This window comes from Cydia fagiglandana, chromosome 6 (genome assembly GCF_963556715.1).
Source record: "Cydia fagiglandana chromosome 6, ilCydFagi1.1, whole genome shotgun sequence".
NCBI lineage: Eukaryota > Metazoa > Arthropoda > Insecta > Lepidoptera > Tortricidae > Cydia > Cydia fagiglandana.
Window position 1 is genome coordinate 7,864,039 of NC_085937.1, and position 16,812 is coordinate 7,880,850.

Here is a 16,812-nt window from a genome sequence, read left to right on the forward strand (position 1 = left end):
GATGCTCCTCGTTACTGAGTGAAACATGTTGAGTGATTTTTGAATTAAAAAACGTTATTGGCCCGTTTTACTATATTTTGTCGAAATGCCTTTCCAAAAAACTTTTTACAGTACTCAAGACCTAAAATTCTGGCGACTGCTGGGAATCCTGAGGGCCCTCAACACCTGAGGATTAAAAATGCGGAATTCGACTTCCGAATAGACCATCCGATAATATGAATCATAAAATAAGAACATATTTTCAATGTTAAATTTCTACAGAATTTTTTTTATTATACAATCATTACGAGTATGTGTATAAAACATAATTATGTTCTGACATGCATAGGCAACATCAATGACTCGGTAATAAATATTTGTATCGTACAAATAAATACCCCGCTGGGATTGGAACCTAGTGGTAATCAGCTTTGCAGGCAGGGTCGGTACTGACTAAGCTAAAACGGTCCTGACTATCAACGTTTAAATCTTATAAGTTTAATAATAAAAGGGCAATTGGAATAATAGGGTATTTGACTGTTAAAGTATTTAAAATAAATTATTTTACACCATGCATGAAATAAAGCACCCGAAGAGAAACACAGACAGCAGTTTTTTCTGATACGATTTCTATTTTAAAACCCGTATAAAACTATAAATTGTAGATAATTTGATTGTGACGTCACATGCTAGTGTTTCATATAAATTCCATAGTAGCAAAATCGTTGTGACAGTTCGAAAAATGTAACTGATTTGACTAGTAGTCAAATACCCTATTCACGGCTACGGGCAAGATTTCAGCAATTAGGTTTTTTTAAGGAAACACAATGATAAGGTACTCTTCATTAACAAAATGTTGCAAAGTATCGAAAAAACAGGTCAATAGAAAAATATTCTCATTGAAACTACTGTTCTGTTTTACAAAATGTAGATTGCCATACATGCGCGAATGGACGAAAATCTTGTTTACAAAAATATGTCTGTATGTATTCTGTTTCCCATGTAATGCCTCCTATCTCGTAAAAGTCGACTTAGCTTTCATTATAACTAAAAACCTGGTACGGTACATTTATTAAAACTACACCGCGACATCAACTTATACTTGAAAATTACTAATAAAAAAAACAATACAACAATAAGATTAAAGCTTAATATTATAAACACAGCCAACTTATTTATATTCATCAGTGACAACGTATTTTAAGACGCAAAGCATGTCTAAAATAAACACAACAATTATAAAATATTGTCTTAAATTGCACGCAAGCATCAAGCTAATGGTCGCTACTACGCGGCAAAGTCCAAATCTGTAACGACCATTCGTAACAACAATTAATATTGCAACTAAAAGCATAAAAAAAATTAAAGCTCACAAATATTAAGCATTTTACAATCAAAATACAATAACTTGTAACGATCATTCGTAAAAACAATGAATATTGCAACTAAAATAATACAAAAAATAAAGCTTACATTATATTAAGCATTGCCTCAAATATAAGAATGGCTGGGAAAGCCTAGTCTTTTGGTTATATAAAAAAAATAAACAGTACAGCCAAACAACTTAAACAAATATAAAAATACAATAAAAAAACAATTTTAACATTTTAATAAAAAGCCTAAAAGCAAAGCAAAGCAGTCTTCTTGATTAAAGCAAATAATTTTTGTCGAAGATATTTTTGGTTTTATAATGATCCTTATTTTTATAATGAAATGAGATAAAGTTGACAGTTAAAAAGAAAATATATAAATCAATTTCCACATTGTAACTAGTTGTGATAAAATCAGTGATCGAATTTTGCGTGCATTTTCATTAACTGTAGGTAACATTTATGAACAAAGCATTAAAATGATAATATTTACGAAACATTTACTAACACTAATCCCTTTTCTAATAACATGTAAATAAACGCCAGCTTACAAGCTATCCAAAACGATATTTGCCCTAAAATACAATGAAAAAGTATCACATATAAATAATACTGATTTACAGTTATTTGTACTCTAATTTGGCACATATTATAATAAACACAACCTTCATTTAACCAGAAGATAGAAAGTTACAACCAAGCCCTAAAGTCAAAGAGTACCTTAAAAATAACGGTATTATTTTATGGCATTTCCAACCACAAGGATTCATTCTTTGATTTAGCACTTAATTATAGCTAACCACATTCTGATTTAGCTTACTAATAATAATAGACTTCAGTATTACACAACTAAGCGATCAGGTAACTTAAGAGGTAGTAAATTAATATAAATCCAATTAAACATGTCTCGAATCACAAGTTTTCAGCCGTACTAAGTGGTTCTCCATATTATTCAATCAATAGAATTTTGATCATGATACATTTAAAATTACTCTACATTACGGTTCATAATATTTTGAAATAGCATTGTAATTTTGAACCCTATTACTCGTATGTTTCGTTATTACGCCACGAGAATGTTAAGCTTCAATACATAGTGACAGTAAATGCATTAATAAATAGTTACCTTAATAACTACATTTTGAGATCACGAATTCGAGAATGATTAATTACTTGGGAATGTTGGAATCTAAGCTAATTTTAATTCTTGTTTCCTTGGGCGTTCTCGGCGTTCGACGCGAGCAAAGCGGACAGGGTTGCGTGAGTGGCGCTCAAAGTGCCTGACGTCGGACTCGTTATGTTCGAAGTAGGATTGATGATGGCATTGCTTAAAATCGTGCTGCCCGAGCTAACGATGGTGACGTTAGGCGGTGGGGTAGACCCGTTAGCGAAACCCGTAGACAGAACCTTTTGTGTGTTATGCATCATGAAAGATTTAGCGGCGCCGGCACTTCCCAGTGTGAGAACTTTCTTGAGCATGACCGAAGAGTTACACGCGTTGTCGATCATGTCTTTAGTAGTAGAAATGTTGTCGAAGTCTCCAGTGCTCGCTGTTACTACGGTGCTTATTTTAGGAGTAGTTTGCAGTGCCGGCTTGACTGTGGTAACGTTAAACGACATGGCAGAGGTGACCGCTGTGCGGTTGAGAATGTTACGAGAAACGATAGCGTTATGTAAGATGTTACCAGTGGGGAACGATTTAGAGGAGACGTTGACGTACTGGACTGGAGTAGCGTTAGTAGTACGAGTTCCGAAGCCGATGATAGCGCTGGCGGTGCCTTGAGACATTACGGTGCTGAATGTGCCGGTTTTCGTGTTGATCGGGATTCTGAAAAGAAACGTAAGGATTGCAAGAAACACATCTTTAGCGCGTACGTTAAAAGACATATGTTTTCTTAAACCCTTTGACCGATAAAGAAGTTATCTGACGCGCGTGACTGCAGCCCAATATCAACCTTAGTGGATTCCGACAAGGTTCAAGACGACGGGATCTCTTATCAGTCTCGTTGTAGGTACAAGAGGGGTTGGGCTATACACGGTGGCCAAAGAATAAGTGCATTCCCGTCGCCAGGGAGGTTTTGGGATTATACTGAGCAACTTTTACTATGGGGCCAACCCCCGAAGTCGCGAAATAAAATTTACCCTCCCATAGAAAATGGACCAGCCAAACTGTATGAAAGAGCCAAAATTTTGTTTCGCGATTTCGGGGTTGGTCCCATAACTCCCATAGTAAAAGTTGCTCTCTGCCCATAGAAAATGGACCAGCCAAAATGTATGAAAGAGCCAAAATTTTTTTTTGCGATTTCGGGGTTGGTCCCACAGTCAAAGTTGCTCAGTATAATCCCAAAAACTCCCTGGCAACGGGAATGCACTTATTTTTTGGCCACCCTGTATACAGTCCTCACGATAAACGAAGGTGGATTAGGGACTTCATACTTACGTGAATTTCTTCCCAGTTGATAGTTAGAGATGTGAATGCAGACCTACATGTACATGCATGTCATGTAGATGTACATGCATGTCATGTTTTACATGTAAGTATGTAAGATGTATGATTATTGGTGCAATAAAGAATATTTACTTACTTACTTAATATCTGTGAAATGATATACTGACCCGCGGAGCACCTGCGACTGCGGCAGGCCCTGGATGGTGACGGACGGCAGATGGTGCACGGTGCGCTGCGGCACGCTGGTGTAGTAGTGCACGGTGGAGCCCGTGATGCGCGGCGCCTGGATGTGCGCCACGGGCACGCTGTGGATCATGCCGCTCGTGGTGGACGCCACGGTGATGCATTTTGTTTGGTTGCTGGAAAACTGGAGGAAGAGACAGGGAATTATGTCTATGGTCGTACGTTACGTACGTTGCCTCGATGGACACTAGTTACACTTTATTTTATTTAATCAACAATTTCATCACATGACTACCGCTCTGGCCACAACGCAACGGTAAATAACGTTACAAAACCAGTATGACTTTGGAAATTATAACGGTAAATAGTATTAAAAAACTAACGTATTTTCAGTTTTAGTAAAATGATGAGACAAGAGTAAAAATAAATTTGTAGTCAATACTTACGTTGCTGGTATTCAAAGTGGGCCCCAAATCAAACTCGTCACCCACAAGAGTGATAGTATCCGGATTGGCTCCCGTCAACTTCTCAATAGTTTTCCTGGCGTCCGCGTCACTCTCGATATTACCGAGATTTCTGCTGAGAAACTCAATATCAGACTCCAGCAGACCATCAACTAGATGATTCTGATCATCATCTTGCTTGCACAGAGCGAAATCTTCTTTCTCCAATTTCATATCCTCTACATTTATTCCGTCAATGTCATCGATGTTTTCTACTTTGATATCCACATCCAAATCCTCCACCTTAATCCCGTCTACTTTCATTTCGTCTAGGTCTTCAACTTTGATTCCGTCAACTTTGATATCTTCAATATCTTCTACTTTGATATCAGCTAAATCGGTATCATCTTTGTTAGTTGGTACGTCAGCGAAATCTCTAGTATTATCGGTGTAGCGCGATGCGTCGAAAGAGTCGTATGTATCTTGATCGGGTTCGAGTTTAACTTCTGATTTAAAGTTGGGGTCATCATTGCTGGTGGAGGGTTGTGGACTGTCTGGATTACTAATGTCTCCACTAAGGGCCCGTTTCATTACGTATGCTTTTATTTTTCTGAGCATGAATGGTGGCACTTTGAAGCCCGTTAGTTCGCCGAGCATTGGTAAAGAGTTGTGACGGTAGGCATCGCTGTTCGCTAGTTCTTCTATATCTTCGAGTACCTATGACAACATATTTATTACAACTTTAATTATGTTATTAGAAGGTTTACATAATGTTTTTTATTTAACAACAATTTTTGAAATCGCTTAACAGGTCGTATCAGGGAGTAATAATAAGGGGGCATAGAACACGCACCACCTGCACGAGTGGTCGTCTATGGATGATATATTCCATCTGTCCAATATCTTGCTCCAATGTGTATTTGCGTCTCACATTTTACATAATGAGAGATTGAGACACAATGCACATTGGACAATGAAATTGGGCAGGTGGAATACCATCCTATCACATTTTGCCTCGATTGGCTCTGGCGAACTCCATATGTCAAGATACCCGGATGTATGAAGTCGCGCAACTAGTATCAAGAAATGCTAGTCGTGCTGTGTGATAAACTGTAAACTGTGCTGTGTGATAAAATAAAATAAACTGAAACATAAACTGAAACTGGAACTGATAAGAACATTACTTTAATGTACACAAGCGTTAACTATTGTCAACACAAGTGAAAACTTTTGTTTCTAAATCCATGTACAAAGCTGCAGCATTTTCAACAGATTTTAGACACACTCGTAACGCCCCGTTCTGATAATGACTAAGATAAAATGATGGCATACTGTTTACTGAATACAGTTCTTTTTAGGGTTCCGTACCCAAAGGGTAAAACGGGACCCTATTACTAAGACTCTGATGTCCGTCCGTCCGTCCGTCCGTCCGTCCATCCGTCTGTCACCAGGCTGTATCTCACGAACCGTGATAGCTAGACAGTTGAAATTTTCACAGATGATGTATTTCTGTTGCCGCTATAACAACAAATACTAGAAACAGAATAAAATAAAGATTTAAGTCGGGCTCCCATACAACAAAAGTGATTTTTGACCGAAGTTAAGCAACGTCGGGCGAGGTCAGTACTTGGATGGGTGACCGTTTTTTTTGCATTATGGTACGGAACCCTTCGTGCGCGAATCCGACTCACACTTGCCCGGTTTTTTGTTAATATTTATCTTTGAACTTGGTTGGACTGGACACGCTACTCTAGATTACTGCGTCGTCGTAAGTACAGATCACCTTTTCACTTCGTGCATGACTGTGGCGCAACCATAACGGGTGTGAGACATATAGCTTATTTGACAGTTGGCAGCTGCCAATTAGTGAGAAAATGTCGTCCCACGAAAGCTCATATTTTCACCACATCGTGCGTTGCCGTCGCTTGTTTCCCCACTACCGCACATATCCAGCAATAGTGAATAAATAAGGTGACGTCCATTTCCAACGACAGCTGCACTACTGTTCATTTTACTATGAAAATTGACAATGACAGCGACGCATTCAGTACCGGCAGTGCAGCTGCGGTTAGAAATGGAATGTTACCATTAGGGTGGTATTCCACCTGTCCAATTTCTTTTTCCAATGTGTATTGCGTCTCACATTTTGCTCGATGAGGGAGTGAGATGTTATTCTTACCATGATATATGTTTTGCCGCCGACGGCGTTGACCAGATTGTGGCTGGCGATCCACTCCTTGTCGGAGCTGTCCGCCGGGTAGCGCAGCAAGCCCGCGTGGCGCGTATACAGCCGACCACGGCAGTTGCCCAACCCTAAGACCTGCAAACACAAGCGATTATTTAGTAATTTCATTGCGTAACACTGCCATATTATGTTCCCAGTAATAGTAATAGGGTATGCTAGGGTATTGCATGAGATGGCCGATGGGGTCGAAAAGTGCTCGAGTGGAGACCACGGACTAGCAAGCGCAGCGTAGGACGTCCACCCACAAGATGGACCTTGTTAAGGCCGCCGGAAGACGCTGGATGCGGGTCGCTTCCAACCGGTACGAATGGAGGTCCAAGGTTCCATGTTCAGCAGTGGACCTCTTATGGCTGAGATGATGAATAGGGTATTATACTGTATATAAAAATAAATTATTTTACACCATGCATGAAATAAAGCACCAGATAATTATTAGAAAAACACAGATAGGAGTTATTTTTAAACACAAGTTCTATTTAATAAATCGGATAGAAATATAAAAAGTAGGTGAGTTGACCATGACGTCACGATGTAATGTTTCATATAAATTCCATATTAGCAAATCGTTTTGACAGTTCTAAAGAAAGTAACTGATTTGACTAGTAGGAAAATACCCTATTCTATTATCCTACTGTAACAATGGTTGTTAACAGGTGGTCACTGCTGATTGGTCTCTTCTCACTGAAAGTTAACTCTTTCAGCTCGGCCAAGACATTGCGCGACTGGTCACGGCGGCGGCGGCAACCATAAGTAGAAACGAAAGGGCGCTGTGTCTCGCTCCATCTTATGGTAGCCGCCGCCACCGTCGCGAGTCGCGCAATGTCGTGGCCGAGCCGTTTGAGTGCCACGCGTATCATGTACCTACCGTCGGCATTTTTGCTACGGCTCATGGGAGCCTGGGGTCCGCTTGACAACTAATCCCATAATTTGACGTAGGCACTAGTTTTTACGTAAACGACTGCCATCTGACCTTCCAACCAAGAAGGGAAACTAGGCTAGGGGGGGATTAGTCGTTTCCTCACGATGTTTTCCTTCACCGAAAAGCAACTGGTAAACATCAAATGATATTTCGTACAAGTTCCGAAAAGCTCATTGGTACGCTCTTACCGCTAGGCCACCAGCGTGTGGTAATGGTACAATGCGCGTTCATAATCTGTTATTTATAGTAACATTCCATTTCTAACCGCAGCTGCACTACCGGTACTGAACGCGTCGCTGTCATTGTCAATTTCCATAGTATAATTGACAGTAATGCAGCTGCGGTTAGAAATGGAATGTTACCCTTACCTTGTGAGCGTGAGACCCCATAATAAACAGCGTGTCTTGCGTCAGCCGGTTAGGGTTCCATTTCTCAGGGTCCCTGTAGGTCGACAGCGGCAGGGGCGACGAGGACCCGCTGTCTGAAGTCTCTTCCTGCTTAATCTTGCGTCTTTTGAAGCATGCGTCGAAATCTGCCTCGGACTCTTTGCGTTTGGTATGCGAGGGACTCTGTAACTAATTTTTTTAATTATAACCTAAGCCAGGGGTCGGCAAATTGCGGCTCGCGAGCTTTATGGAGGCTAAATTACGGCTCTTCAAGTCACTGAAAACAACACTTGCGGATCTTTGAGATTGTCAAAACTGGTAAGATTGTCAATTTATCATCATCATCCTCCTCACAGCGATGTCCATCCACACGACTAGCGAATTGCCTATTCGCGCATGTATCGTACAACGTTTTACAGTACATGCGGCCCTTTAAGTTTTCGACATATTAGTTACGTAATGTACTATAATTACTCGCACTAGTGCGGAAAAGTGGCACCGTAGCACTATACAGGGTGGAAAGATAAGTCGGGCCCTGGAGGGAAACTACCTTAAATCCTTAAGCTGGCTCATTTTACTTAAAGAAGACATTCCTTTATTTTTAAAAAGAAACAAAACTGCATTCAAAGATTTTCTAAAACTCGCTTGCCTCGCCCGGGACTCGAACCGACTAAAAATTCAAAAAAATATAAACTCGCAATTTTATTCTACTAGTCGATACAGTTAATGTTAATGATAACATTTCTCCAAGAAACATCTTACACTCGTCTGTCGTACAAAATATCCATAAAATCTAAAATTTAGTACTTAAGATTTTTTTAGACAAGCCAAAATGAAGAAAAAAAGAAAAATACTTTGAATGCAGTTTTGTTTCTTTTTAAAAATAAAGGAATATCTCCTTTAAGTAAAATGAGCCAGCTTAAAGATTTAAGGTAGTTTCCCTCCAGGGCCCGACTTATCTTTCCAACCTGTATGTACTGAAATATACTTACATTGGTTTGTTTAATCTTACTGTCTGCGCTGTTGGAGTCATCGCTGGTGTCGGAGGGGCACGGCGCCGGCTTGGCGGGCGTGGTGTACAGCAGGCGCGTGGCGTCCAGCATGGCTCGGCAAATGTACTGAAATATACTTACATTGGTTTGTTTAATCTTGCTGTCTGCGCTGTTGGAGTCATCGCTGGTGTCGGAGGGGCACGGCGCCGGCTTGGCGGGCGTGGTGTACAGCAGGCGCGTGGCGTCCAGCATGGCTCGGCAAATGTACTGAAATATACTTACATTGGTTTGTTTAATCTTGCTGTCTGCGCTGTTGGAGTCATCGCTGGTGTCGGAGGGGCACGGCGCCGGCTTGGCGGGCGTGGTGTACAGCAGGCGCGTGGCGTCCAGCATGGCTCGGCAAATGTACTGAAATATACTTACATTGGTTTGTTTAATCTTACTGTCTGCGCTGTTGGAGTCATCGCTGGTGTCGGAGGGGCACGGCGGCGGCTTGGCGGGCGTGGTGTACAGCAGGCGCGTGGCGTCCAGCATGGCTCGGCAAATGTACTGAAATATACTTACATTGGTTTGTTTAATCTTGCTGTCTGCGCTGTTGGAGTCATCGCTGGTGTCGGAGGGGCACGGCGCCGGCTTGGCGGGCGTGGTGTACAGCAGGCGCGTGGCGTCCAGCATGGCTCGGCAAATGTACTGAAATATACTTACATTGGTTTGTTTAATCTTGCTGTCTGCGCTGTTGGAGTCATCGCTGGTGTCGGAGGGGCACGGCGGCGGCTTGGCGGGCGTGGTGTACAGCAGGCGCGTGGCGTCCAGCATGGCTCGGCAAATGTACTGAAATATACTTACATTGGTTTGTTTAATCTTGCTGTCTGCGCTGTTGGAGTCATCGCTGGTGTCGGAGGGGCACGGCGCCGGCTTGGCGGGCGTGGTGTACAGCAGGCGCGTGGCGTCCAGCATGGCTCGGCAAATGTACTGAAATATACTTACATTGGTTTGTTTAATCTTGATGTCTGCGCTGTTGGAGTCATCGCTGGTGTCGGAGGGGCACGGCGCCGGCTTGGCGGGCGTGGTGTACAGCAGGCGCGTGGCGTCCAGCATGGCTCGGCAAATGTACTGAAACATACTTACATTGGTTTGTTTAGTCTTGCTGTCAGCGCTGTTGGAGTCTTCGCTGGTGTCGGAGGGGCACGGCGCCGGCTTGGCGGGCGTGGTGTACAGCAGGCGCGTGGCGTCCAGCATGGCTCGGCAAATGTACTGATATATACTTACATTGGTTTGTTTAATCTTGCTGTCTGCGCTGTTGGAGTCATCGCTGGTGTCGGAGGGGCACGGCGCCGGCTTGGCGGGCGTGGTGTACAGCAGGCGCGTGGCGTCCAGCATGGCTCGGCAAATGTACTGAAATATACTTACATTGGTTTGTTTAATCTTGCTGTCTGCGCTGTTGGAGTCATCGCTGGTGTCGGAGGGGCACGGCAGCGGCTTGGCGGGCGTGGTGTACAGCAGGCGCGTGGCGTCCAGCATGGCTCGGCAAATGTACTGAAATATACTTACATTGGTTTGTTTAATCTTGCTGTCTGCGCTGTTGGAGTCATCGCTGGTGTCGGAGGGGCACGGCGCCGGCTTGGCGGGCGTGGTGTACAGCAGGCGCGTGGCGTCCAGCATGGCTCGGCAAATGTACTGAAACATACTTACATTGGTTTGTTTAGTCTTGCTGTCAGCGCTGTTGGAGTCTTCGCTGGTGTCGGAGGGGCACGGCGCCGGCTTGGCGGGCGTGGTGTACAGCAGGCGCGTGGCGTCCAGCATGGCTCGGCAAATGTTCTGAAATATACTTACATTGGTTTGTTTAATCTTGCTGTCTGCGCTGTTGGAGTCATCGCTGGTGTCGGAGGGGCACGGCGCCGGCTTGGCGGGCGTGGTGTACAGCAGGCGCGTGGCGTCCAGCATGGCTCGGCAAATGTACTGAAATATACTTACATTGGTTTGTTTAATCTTGCTGTCTGCGCTGTTGGAGTCTTCGCTGGTGTCGGAGGGGCACGGCGCCGGCTTGGCGGGCGTGGTGTACAGCAGGCGCGTGGCGTCCAGCATGGCTCGGCAAATGGCTCGCACCTGGGAGGAAATATTAATTATACTTAACTTGATGTAAACTTAAGTTATGTTAGGTGCATTGGGATAAATTCGAAATAGAGTAAAGAAGCCCTTAATCTAGCAATACCTCACAATGTGTTAGAGTTAGATCAAGAAAATCTGCAGCGATTTTGATAGCATACGTAGAGCAAGTGTCATTCATACGTCATAATTTCATAGAAGTTTGACGTTTGAAATAACACTAGCACTGCGTATGCTATCAAAATCGTTGCAGACTTTTCTTAGTCTAACTCTACATAGACATGTTACCAAAACATTCTCATCAGAGTAGGGTACTTGTGCTTAATACGCAATAAGGACCATTCTATCAAAATTTGTGTTGGAATTTCAGATAAAATAAATCTTGTTCTTCTAGTTCCATAGTAATCTATGTTTAAAAAAATTACTATTAATGATTTGGAAAATCTCAATCAATAAAAAAATATTGGTGAAAATTGGTTAACTGAAAGCATACACCAATACACACAAACACCTTATAACAAGTACATCACACTTATGTTTGCAAAGAGGGTTAAAAAGCCAATAGAAAGAACATGAATGCTTGATTTATTTGAATAGACTATGTAGGATGCAATCTATGCTATCAGTATCAGCAATAAAAGATAACATTATCAGTAAAAGGTAATTTAATTCTACAATACCATTTACTAGCCAAAGATTAATAGTAATTATGTTCATCTCAATATCAACTTATCACTAACCTGATCTTCACTAACAGACTCATCTCCCAAGTTCAGTCTAATATTATTTACTGCAGGTACAAAGAATTTCTGAAACATACAATAAAAACTTTACTCATTTAACACACTCACTGCAGCAGTGGCCCAAAAGTCCCAATATTATTATTTATTGTATGGCAATATGTACACACTCTTATTAAATTTACACTTAAGATCAAAATTTACAATTCCGCAGGTACAAACTCGCGTTTATTGTCAGGTTTTTTAAATCCGCAAGGCCTTTGCCAACAGGCACACTGTACTTCGAGACTTCATATAAAAATCAATCCAAGCAAACAGTAGTTCAGAAGAAGAGGCTATACAAATACAAATTATCTTATCTGTGCTTGTATGGATATCAAGTTATGCCAACCCTAATAATTGCTCAGAGCAAGAGTATGCATGAAGGCTCTAGTTTCGTACCCCTGCCTATGACACCATTTAACATTAACCATTAGGTAGTGTAAATAGTTAGCAATTAGTTTAATAACTTACTTCCAAATACTTTTTTATCACTTGATCAATTTCCCTGGTCACTGCTGACTGTATGGTCTGCCGCAGCATGTCCAAAGACTTGTTGGCGCTGGCCCGGAACTCAGCAATGGGCCTGGAATAGGGCTGCACTGGGCCAGGCAGGCTGAACCGTCGATGCATTGCTGCTAGTGTGTTAATGGCTATTTGCCGTGTGATTGGCTGCTTCTGTGAAAGAAACTTGATATCTGACAACTGCATTACTGCAATGAGAATATTTTCACTGTGTTTAGGCTTTTTAGCGCCACTTGCTCCATCCTAACTTAACCAAACCCAGGATTGAGTGGTTAAACCGTTAACCCAGTATCAAATAGTACTGGTAACCATAGTAACTCCAGGTTAAATCAGTTAACTACAGGTTAGTGGATGCTGCAAGTGGCCCTTAATGTCAATATGATTGAAAAGCAATTTTTACCTAGAGATAAAAAGAATGTAGAACAGTGTATTCTGACCAAATAAAACATAATGGAAACAAAAGAACAACTACATATTTTAAATTTTGGAACTGAATTTCATGAGCAAATCAAGAATTAGGTAAGTATGTACAATTATTAATTTTATCGCATTTTTGCAGCCTCTTTTCAAGATATTTACGCTATAAATTACTCATTGAATTAAGCCACTTAATTTGCGAATTCTTACAAGATTCTTTCAAATCAAAACATGACTTACCGTTTGCATGGTGCATGTAGTGTTTGGACGAACAGTCAACGTTTTAGTAGGAGCTTGGAAACTCCATGAAACAGTGGCTGTATTTTGGGTCTGGCTTTCAGAAGCAGACGCCGTTGTTTCTGTGTTATTCCAATTCTTTTGAACCACCATTTCGTATGTAAATTTATCTCGACTCTTTACAAATTATCTGCAATAAGAAGTTTTTAACATAACACTATGGGTTTAATTTATAAACACACTTAATTTTACAATTTAATCTAATTATAAATAAAAAACAATTACGCTTTAATGAAAAATACACAGCACTCGACTTTGCTTGCTCCATCTTCAAAAATATCAATCAATCGTTCGTAGTGATGGATATCAATATGACATGTAGGCCATAATTGTACCGTAACGATAAATCTGGTACAAAATTACGGTTTAATAACGTATTCATGTAAAATGAGAAACAAGAACGATTTCCTTATTTATTATCAATAGTTTCAATTACGCTTCACTACGCCTTTTGTGTTAAAATAGCACTATTTATATGTAGTATTTTTTTCCTAATACGATTCGACATGAGTGGGAATAAGCTAAATAAATATTGTTAATTTTTTTTAACAATATTATTTGATTTGAATCACTTCTATAATAAATGTTTTGGAAATTAATGCAGTAAGTGGTACGTGTACCGCAACATAAACCATAACCATAAACATTTGCACAAGCACAAACCTAAACTTAATAATGTTACCAGAAGTAAATATTATCATAATATATGTATGTACTATCAGTGAATACAAGGCCCCAATGCTGTCTGTTCTCTTTGGCGGCGCAGCAACTAGTATAATTTCTCTCTCCTTGCTCTTTTAAAAATGCCGTTTGTCAAAAAAGGACAACCATACTGTTGACAAGATGGACTTCAAATCCAGTGGCCCATTTTATAAAGCTACAAGTTACAATTTACAAGCGGAAGTCTCTTTCTAACTCTATGTTTTAGAACGAGACTTCCGCTTGTAAATTGTAACTTGTAGCTTTATAAAATAGGCCACAGGTGTCCCTTTAGGTAGACCCAGGTTGTGTATGCGTGCGTAAAAACGTATATGCGTGCTCTTTTAGGGATGTAAAAAGTCAATTTTAATCATCTTATAATATCGATAAACGCTACACAGCGGAACGAAATAGCGATTAATTGAAGCTTCAATATCTTCGTTAAACATAAACATAATTGAAATGCTAATGGATAATGAATATATTATAATATAATAAAATAATTCAATTATTGCGAAACACCTATTTTAGTAGGTATTTATGTATTTTAATTAAATATCTGAACTTTCCCTTGGTTCCCTGCTGGGGCATGACTATAAAATTGTGATCTGATAACCACAATAAAGAATAAAAGCGTTTTTGTTCAGTTTAGGTATCGTTAAACCTTTGAAGTAAAATTAAAATTGCAAGAAATGTCGATAGTTTATCGATATGACTTTATCGACATGGCTACAGCAAGGTGGGCCACATTGTTAATCGTACACTAAACAAAAGTGGTCCCAGTGACAGCTCGCTTGGAAGGTATCTCTGTCACGGACGTAGAGAGTAAACTGGATCGCGGACATTGGCCAAAAAGTGTGTCCACATGAGAAGTCAAGGTTGGGCGTTGCATCTCTTTCTAATTAGGGTGACCATACGTCATATGTATGTGGGATATTCGGATAACATGGAATATAGTTTGGCCACGATCTTTTCTCATTCGTGCATAGTTATAGAGAATCATACTGTATTTTCGCTGAACTAGTATTATGGCCTGAAAAGGGATGGATATAGTTTTTTCTCTCTTCTCTAAAACATTTCACACAACCTTTATTAGGTACTTAATTTAGTCGTTCCCTGTCACTGATAGGCGACCCGACCACGAACGTAGTCGATCGTCAGGAAGTGGTCGGCAGTAACGTCTGTCAAGAAAAGAGGTATGAGTGAGAGAGATAGAGTGACAGATATTCTGACAGGACAAGGGTCGTGGTCCGCTACGCCCGTTTATTATAGTTTTTAGGGTTCCGTACCCAAAGGGTAAAACGGAACCCTATTACTAAGGCTCTGAGGGCCTACCGCGAACCACGTTCGAAGTGTTGCCTCCCTGTAACACTTACAGACAAATGTACAAGTGCGATAGAGAGGCAAGACGTCGAACGTGGTTCGCGGTAAGCCTTCTGCTGTCCGTCCGTCCGTCTGTAACTCACGAACCGTAACAGCTAGACAGTTGAAATTTTCACAGATGATGTATTTATATTGCCGCTATAACAACAAATACTAAAAACAGAATTAAATAAAGATTTAAGTGGGGCTCCCATACAACAAACGTGATTTTTGACCGAAGTTAAGCAACGTCGGGCGAGGTCAGTACTTGGATGGGTGACCGTTTTTTTTGCCTTTTTTTGTATTATGGTACGGAACCCTTCGTGCGCGAGTCCGACTCGCACTTGCCCGGTTTTTAAATAGGGCACTAGTCACGGGAGCATTGACGGCGAAATTCGCAAATTGCGAGCATCTTTCTCTGTCACTCTTTTTACTCCTTTATAGGAGTAAAAGAGAGAGATGAGCGTAATTTGCGAACTTCGGTGTTGACGATGGTATAGTATGACAAAAAAGAGTACCTAGAAATTATAAAGTGGCAATACTGTAGTGTCGTCCCGTTTTCTAATATATATTGATTTGAAAGGGAACACACTACAGTATTGCCCCTTTTCAATTTCTACTCTTTTTGGTTAGACTATAGATATATTTGGAAAGGACGACACTACAATGTTGTCCGTTTTTTAATTTTTTGTCAGACTATAAGCCATCTGTGCGGAAAGAGAAGAGTCGTGAAATGTAAAGAAACTAGTGATGTGCCGTTCCCAGTAAATTCTCCAAAGAGAGTAAGGCTCCAGTACACTGTGGTCAAGGATAGTCCATGCCACAACAATGGCGATTGTGTGAACAACACACGCCACGGTACGCCACGATTCCTTTGAAGTGTGCCAAAAAACCGACAACTCCCCGATTGCTCACCACGGCTGACAACTGACGGCAGTCGTCCGCCATTGCATACCATAGCCCCCTGTACACAATGGTCAGGGCGTGGCATGGCCCATCTTTCACCACTGTGTACTGGGGCTTTAACGTTTCTAGTATCCATCCTAAGCCCCCATTCGCACGGCAGCTTTTCCAACGCGCGTTAAAAAAGCGCTTGAATTGCCCGCCCTCTAAATTCGATTAACGGCCAAAGCTTAAAGTCCCACAACGCTTGATAAAAAGCGTCACGGCTGTCGTGTGAATACACACATGGTTATCCATTTATGTCATTCAAACGCTTTTTTAATGCACGTTGAAAAAGCTCCCGTGCGAATGGGGGCTAAAAGCAAAGGCTAAAAGTCAGTAAATTACGATTATTTTTTTATAATTAAACTTCTATTTTTTTATAATCAATTTTTTTTTCATTGTAACAATAAGTATACTCTACTGCATCATATGAAATGAAATAAATGAACATAGGTACACTAATTAAATTACCTTTTACACTAATTTTATTCTTAAAATTACCGGGAAATTTTCCGTTTTATAATAAACCGGTAAATTTCCCAATTTACTAGTACCTAACATTACTCCTTGCCTGGCTTGCCTGCTCACAATCATTATCATCTTCCTTGCGTTGCATTTTGCCACGGCTCATGGGAGCCTGGGGTCCGCTTGGCAATTAATCCCAAGAATTGGCGTAGGTACTAGTTTATTCTAAAGCGACTGCCATCTGACCTTCC

The 16,812-nt window shown here is 41.0% G+C and overlaps 1 protein-coding gene across 2 annotated transcripts; it reads right to left on the reverse strand.

The window, feature by feature from the left end:
• Positions 1-1,627: 1,627 nt before the first annotated feature.
• Positions 1,628-13,533, reverse strand: LOC134665077 (uncharacterized). Of its 2 annotated transcripts, XM_063521883.1 has the most exons (10): positions 13,316-13,533; positions 13,034-13,220; positions 12,326-12,529; positions 11,813-11,881; positions 10,941-11,072; positions 7,957-8,163; positions 6,604-6,744; positions 4,428-5,141; positions 3,966-4,165; positions 1,628-3,177 (listed from the first exon to the last, which is right to left on the reverse strand). In XM_063521883.1, the coding sequence occupies exons 2-10, from the start codon at positions 13,181-13,183 to the stop codon at positions 2,550-2,552; spliced, it is 2,445 nt and encodes an 814-aa protein (XP_063377953.1). In that variant the 5' UTR covers positions 13,184-13,220; positions 13,316-13,533; the 3' UTR covers positions 1,628-2,549. The 2 variants fall into 2 exon arrangements, with proteins under 2 accessions (XP_063377953.1, XP_063377952.1); XM_063521882.1 differs by lacking the exons at positions 10,941-11,072; positions 11,813-11,881; positions 12,326-12,529; positions 13,034-13,220; positions 13,316-13,533 and adding an exon at positions 8,967-9,084.
• Positions 13,534-16,812: the final 3,279 nt, after the last annotated feature.

Bases quoted from the DNA above. Each gene is read 5' to 3' on its own strand.
- LOC134665077 (XM_063521883.1), bottom strand. From the start codon at position 13,183: ATGGTGGTTCAAAAGAATTGGAATAACACAGAAACAACGGCGTCTGCT. The intron at 11,073-11,812 runs GTTAGTGATAAG...ATTTCCTCCCAG, and splicing joins AGTCTGTTAGTGAAGATCAG to GTGCGAGCCATTTGCCGAGC. The intron at 4,166-4,427 runs GTAAGTATTGAC...CTCTTCCTCCAG, and splicing joins CCACTTTGAATACCAGCAAC to TTTTCCAGCAACCAAACAAA.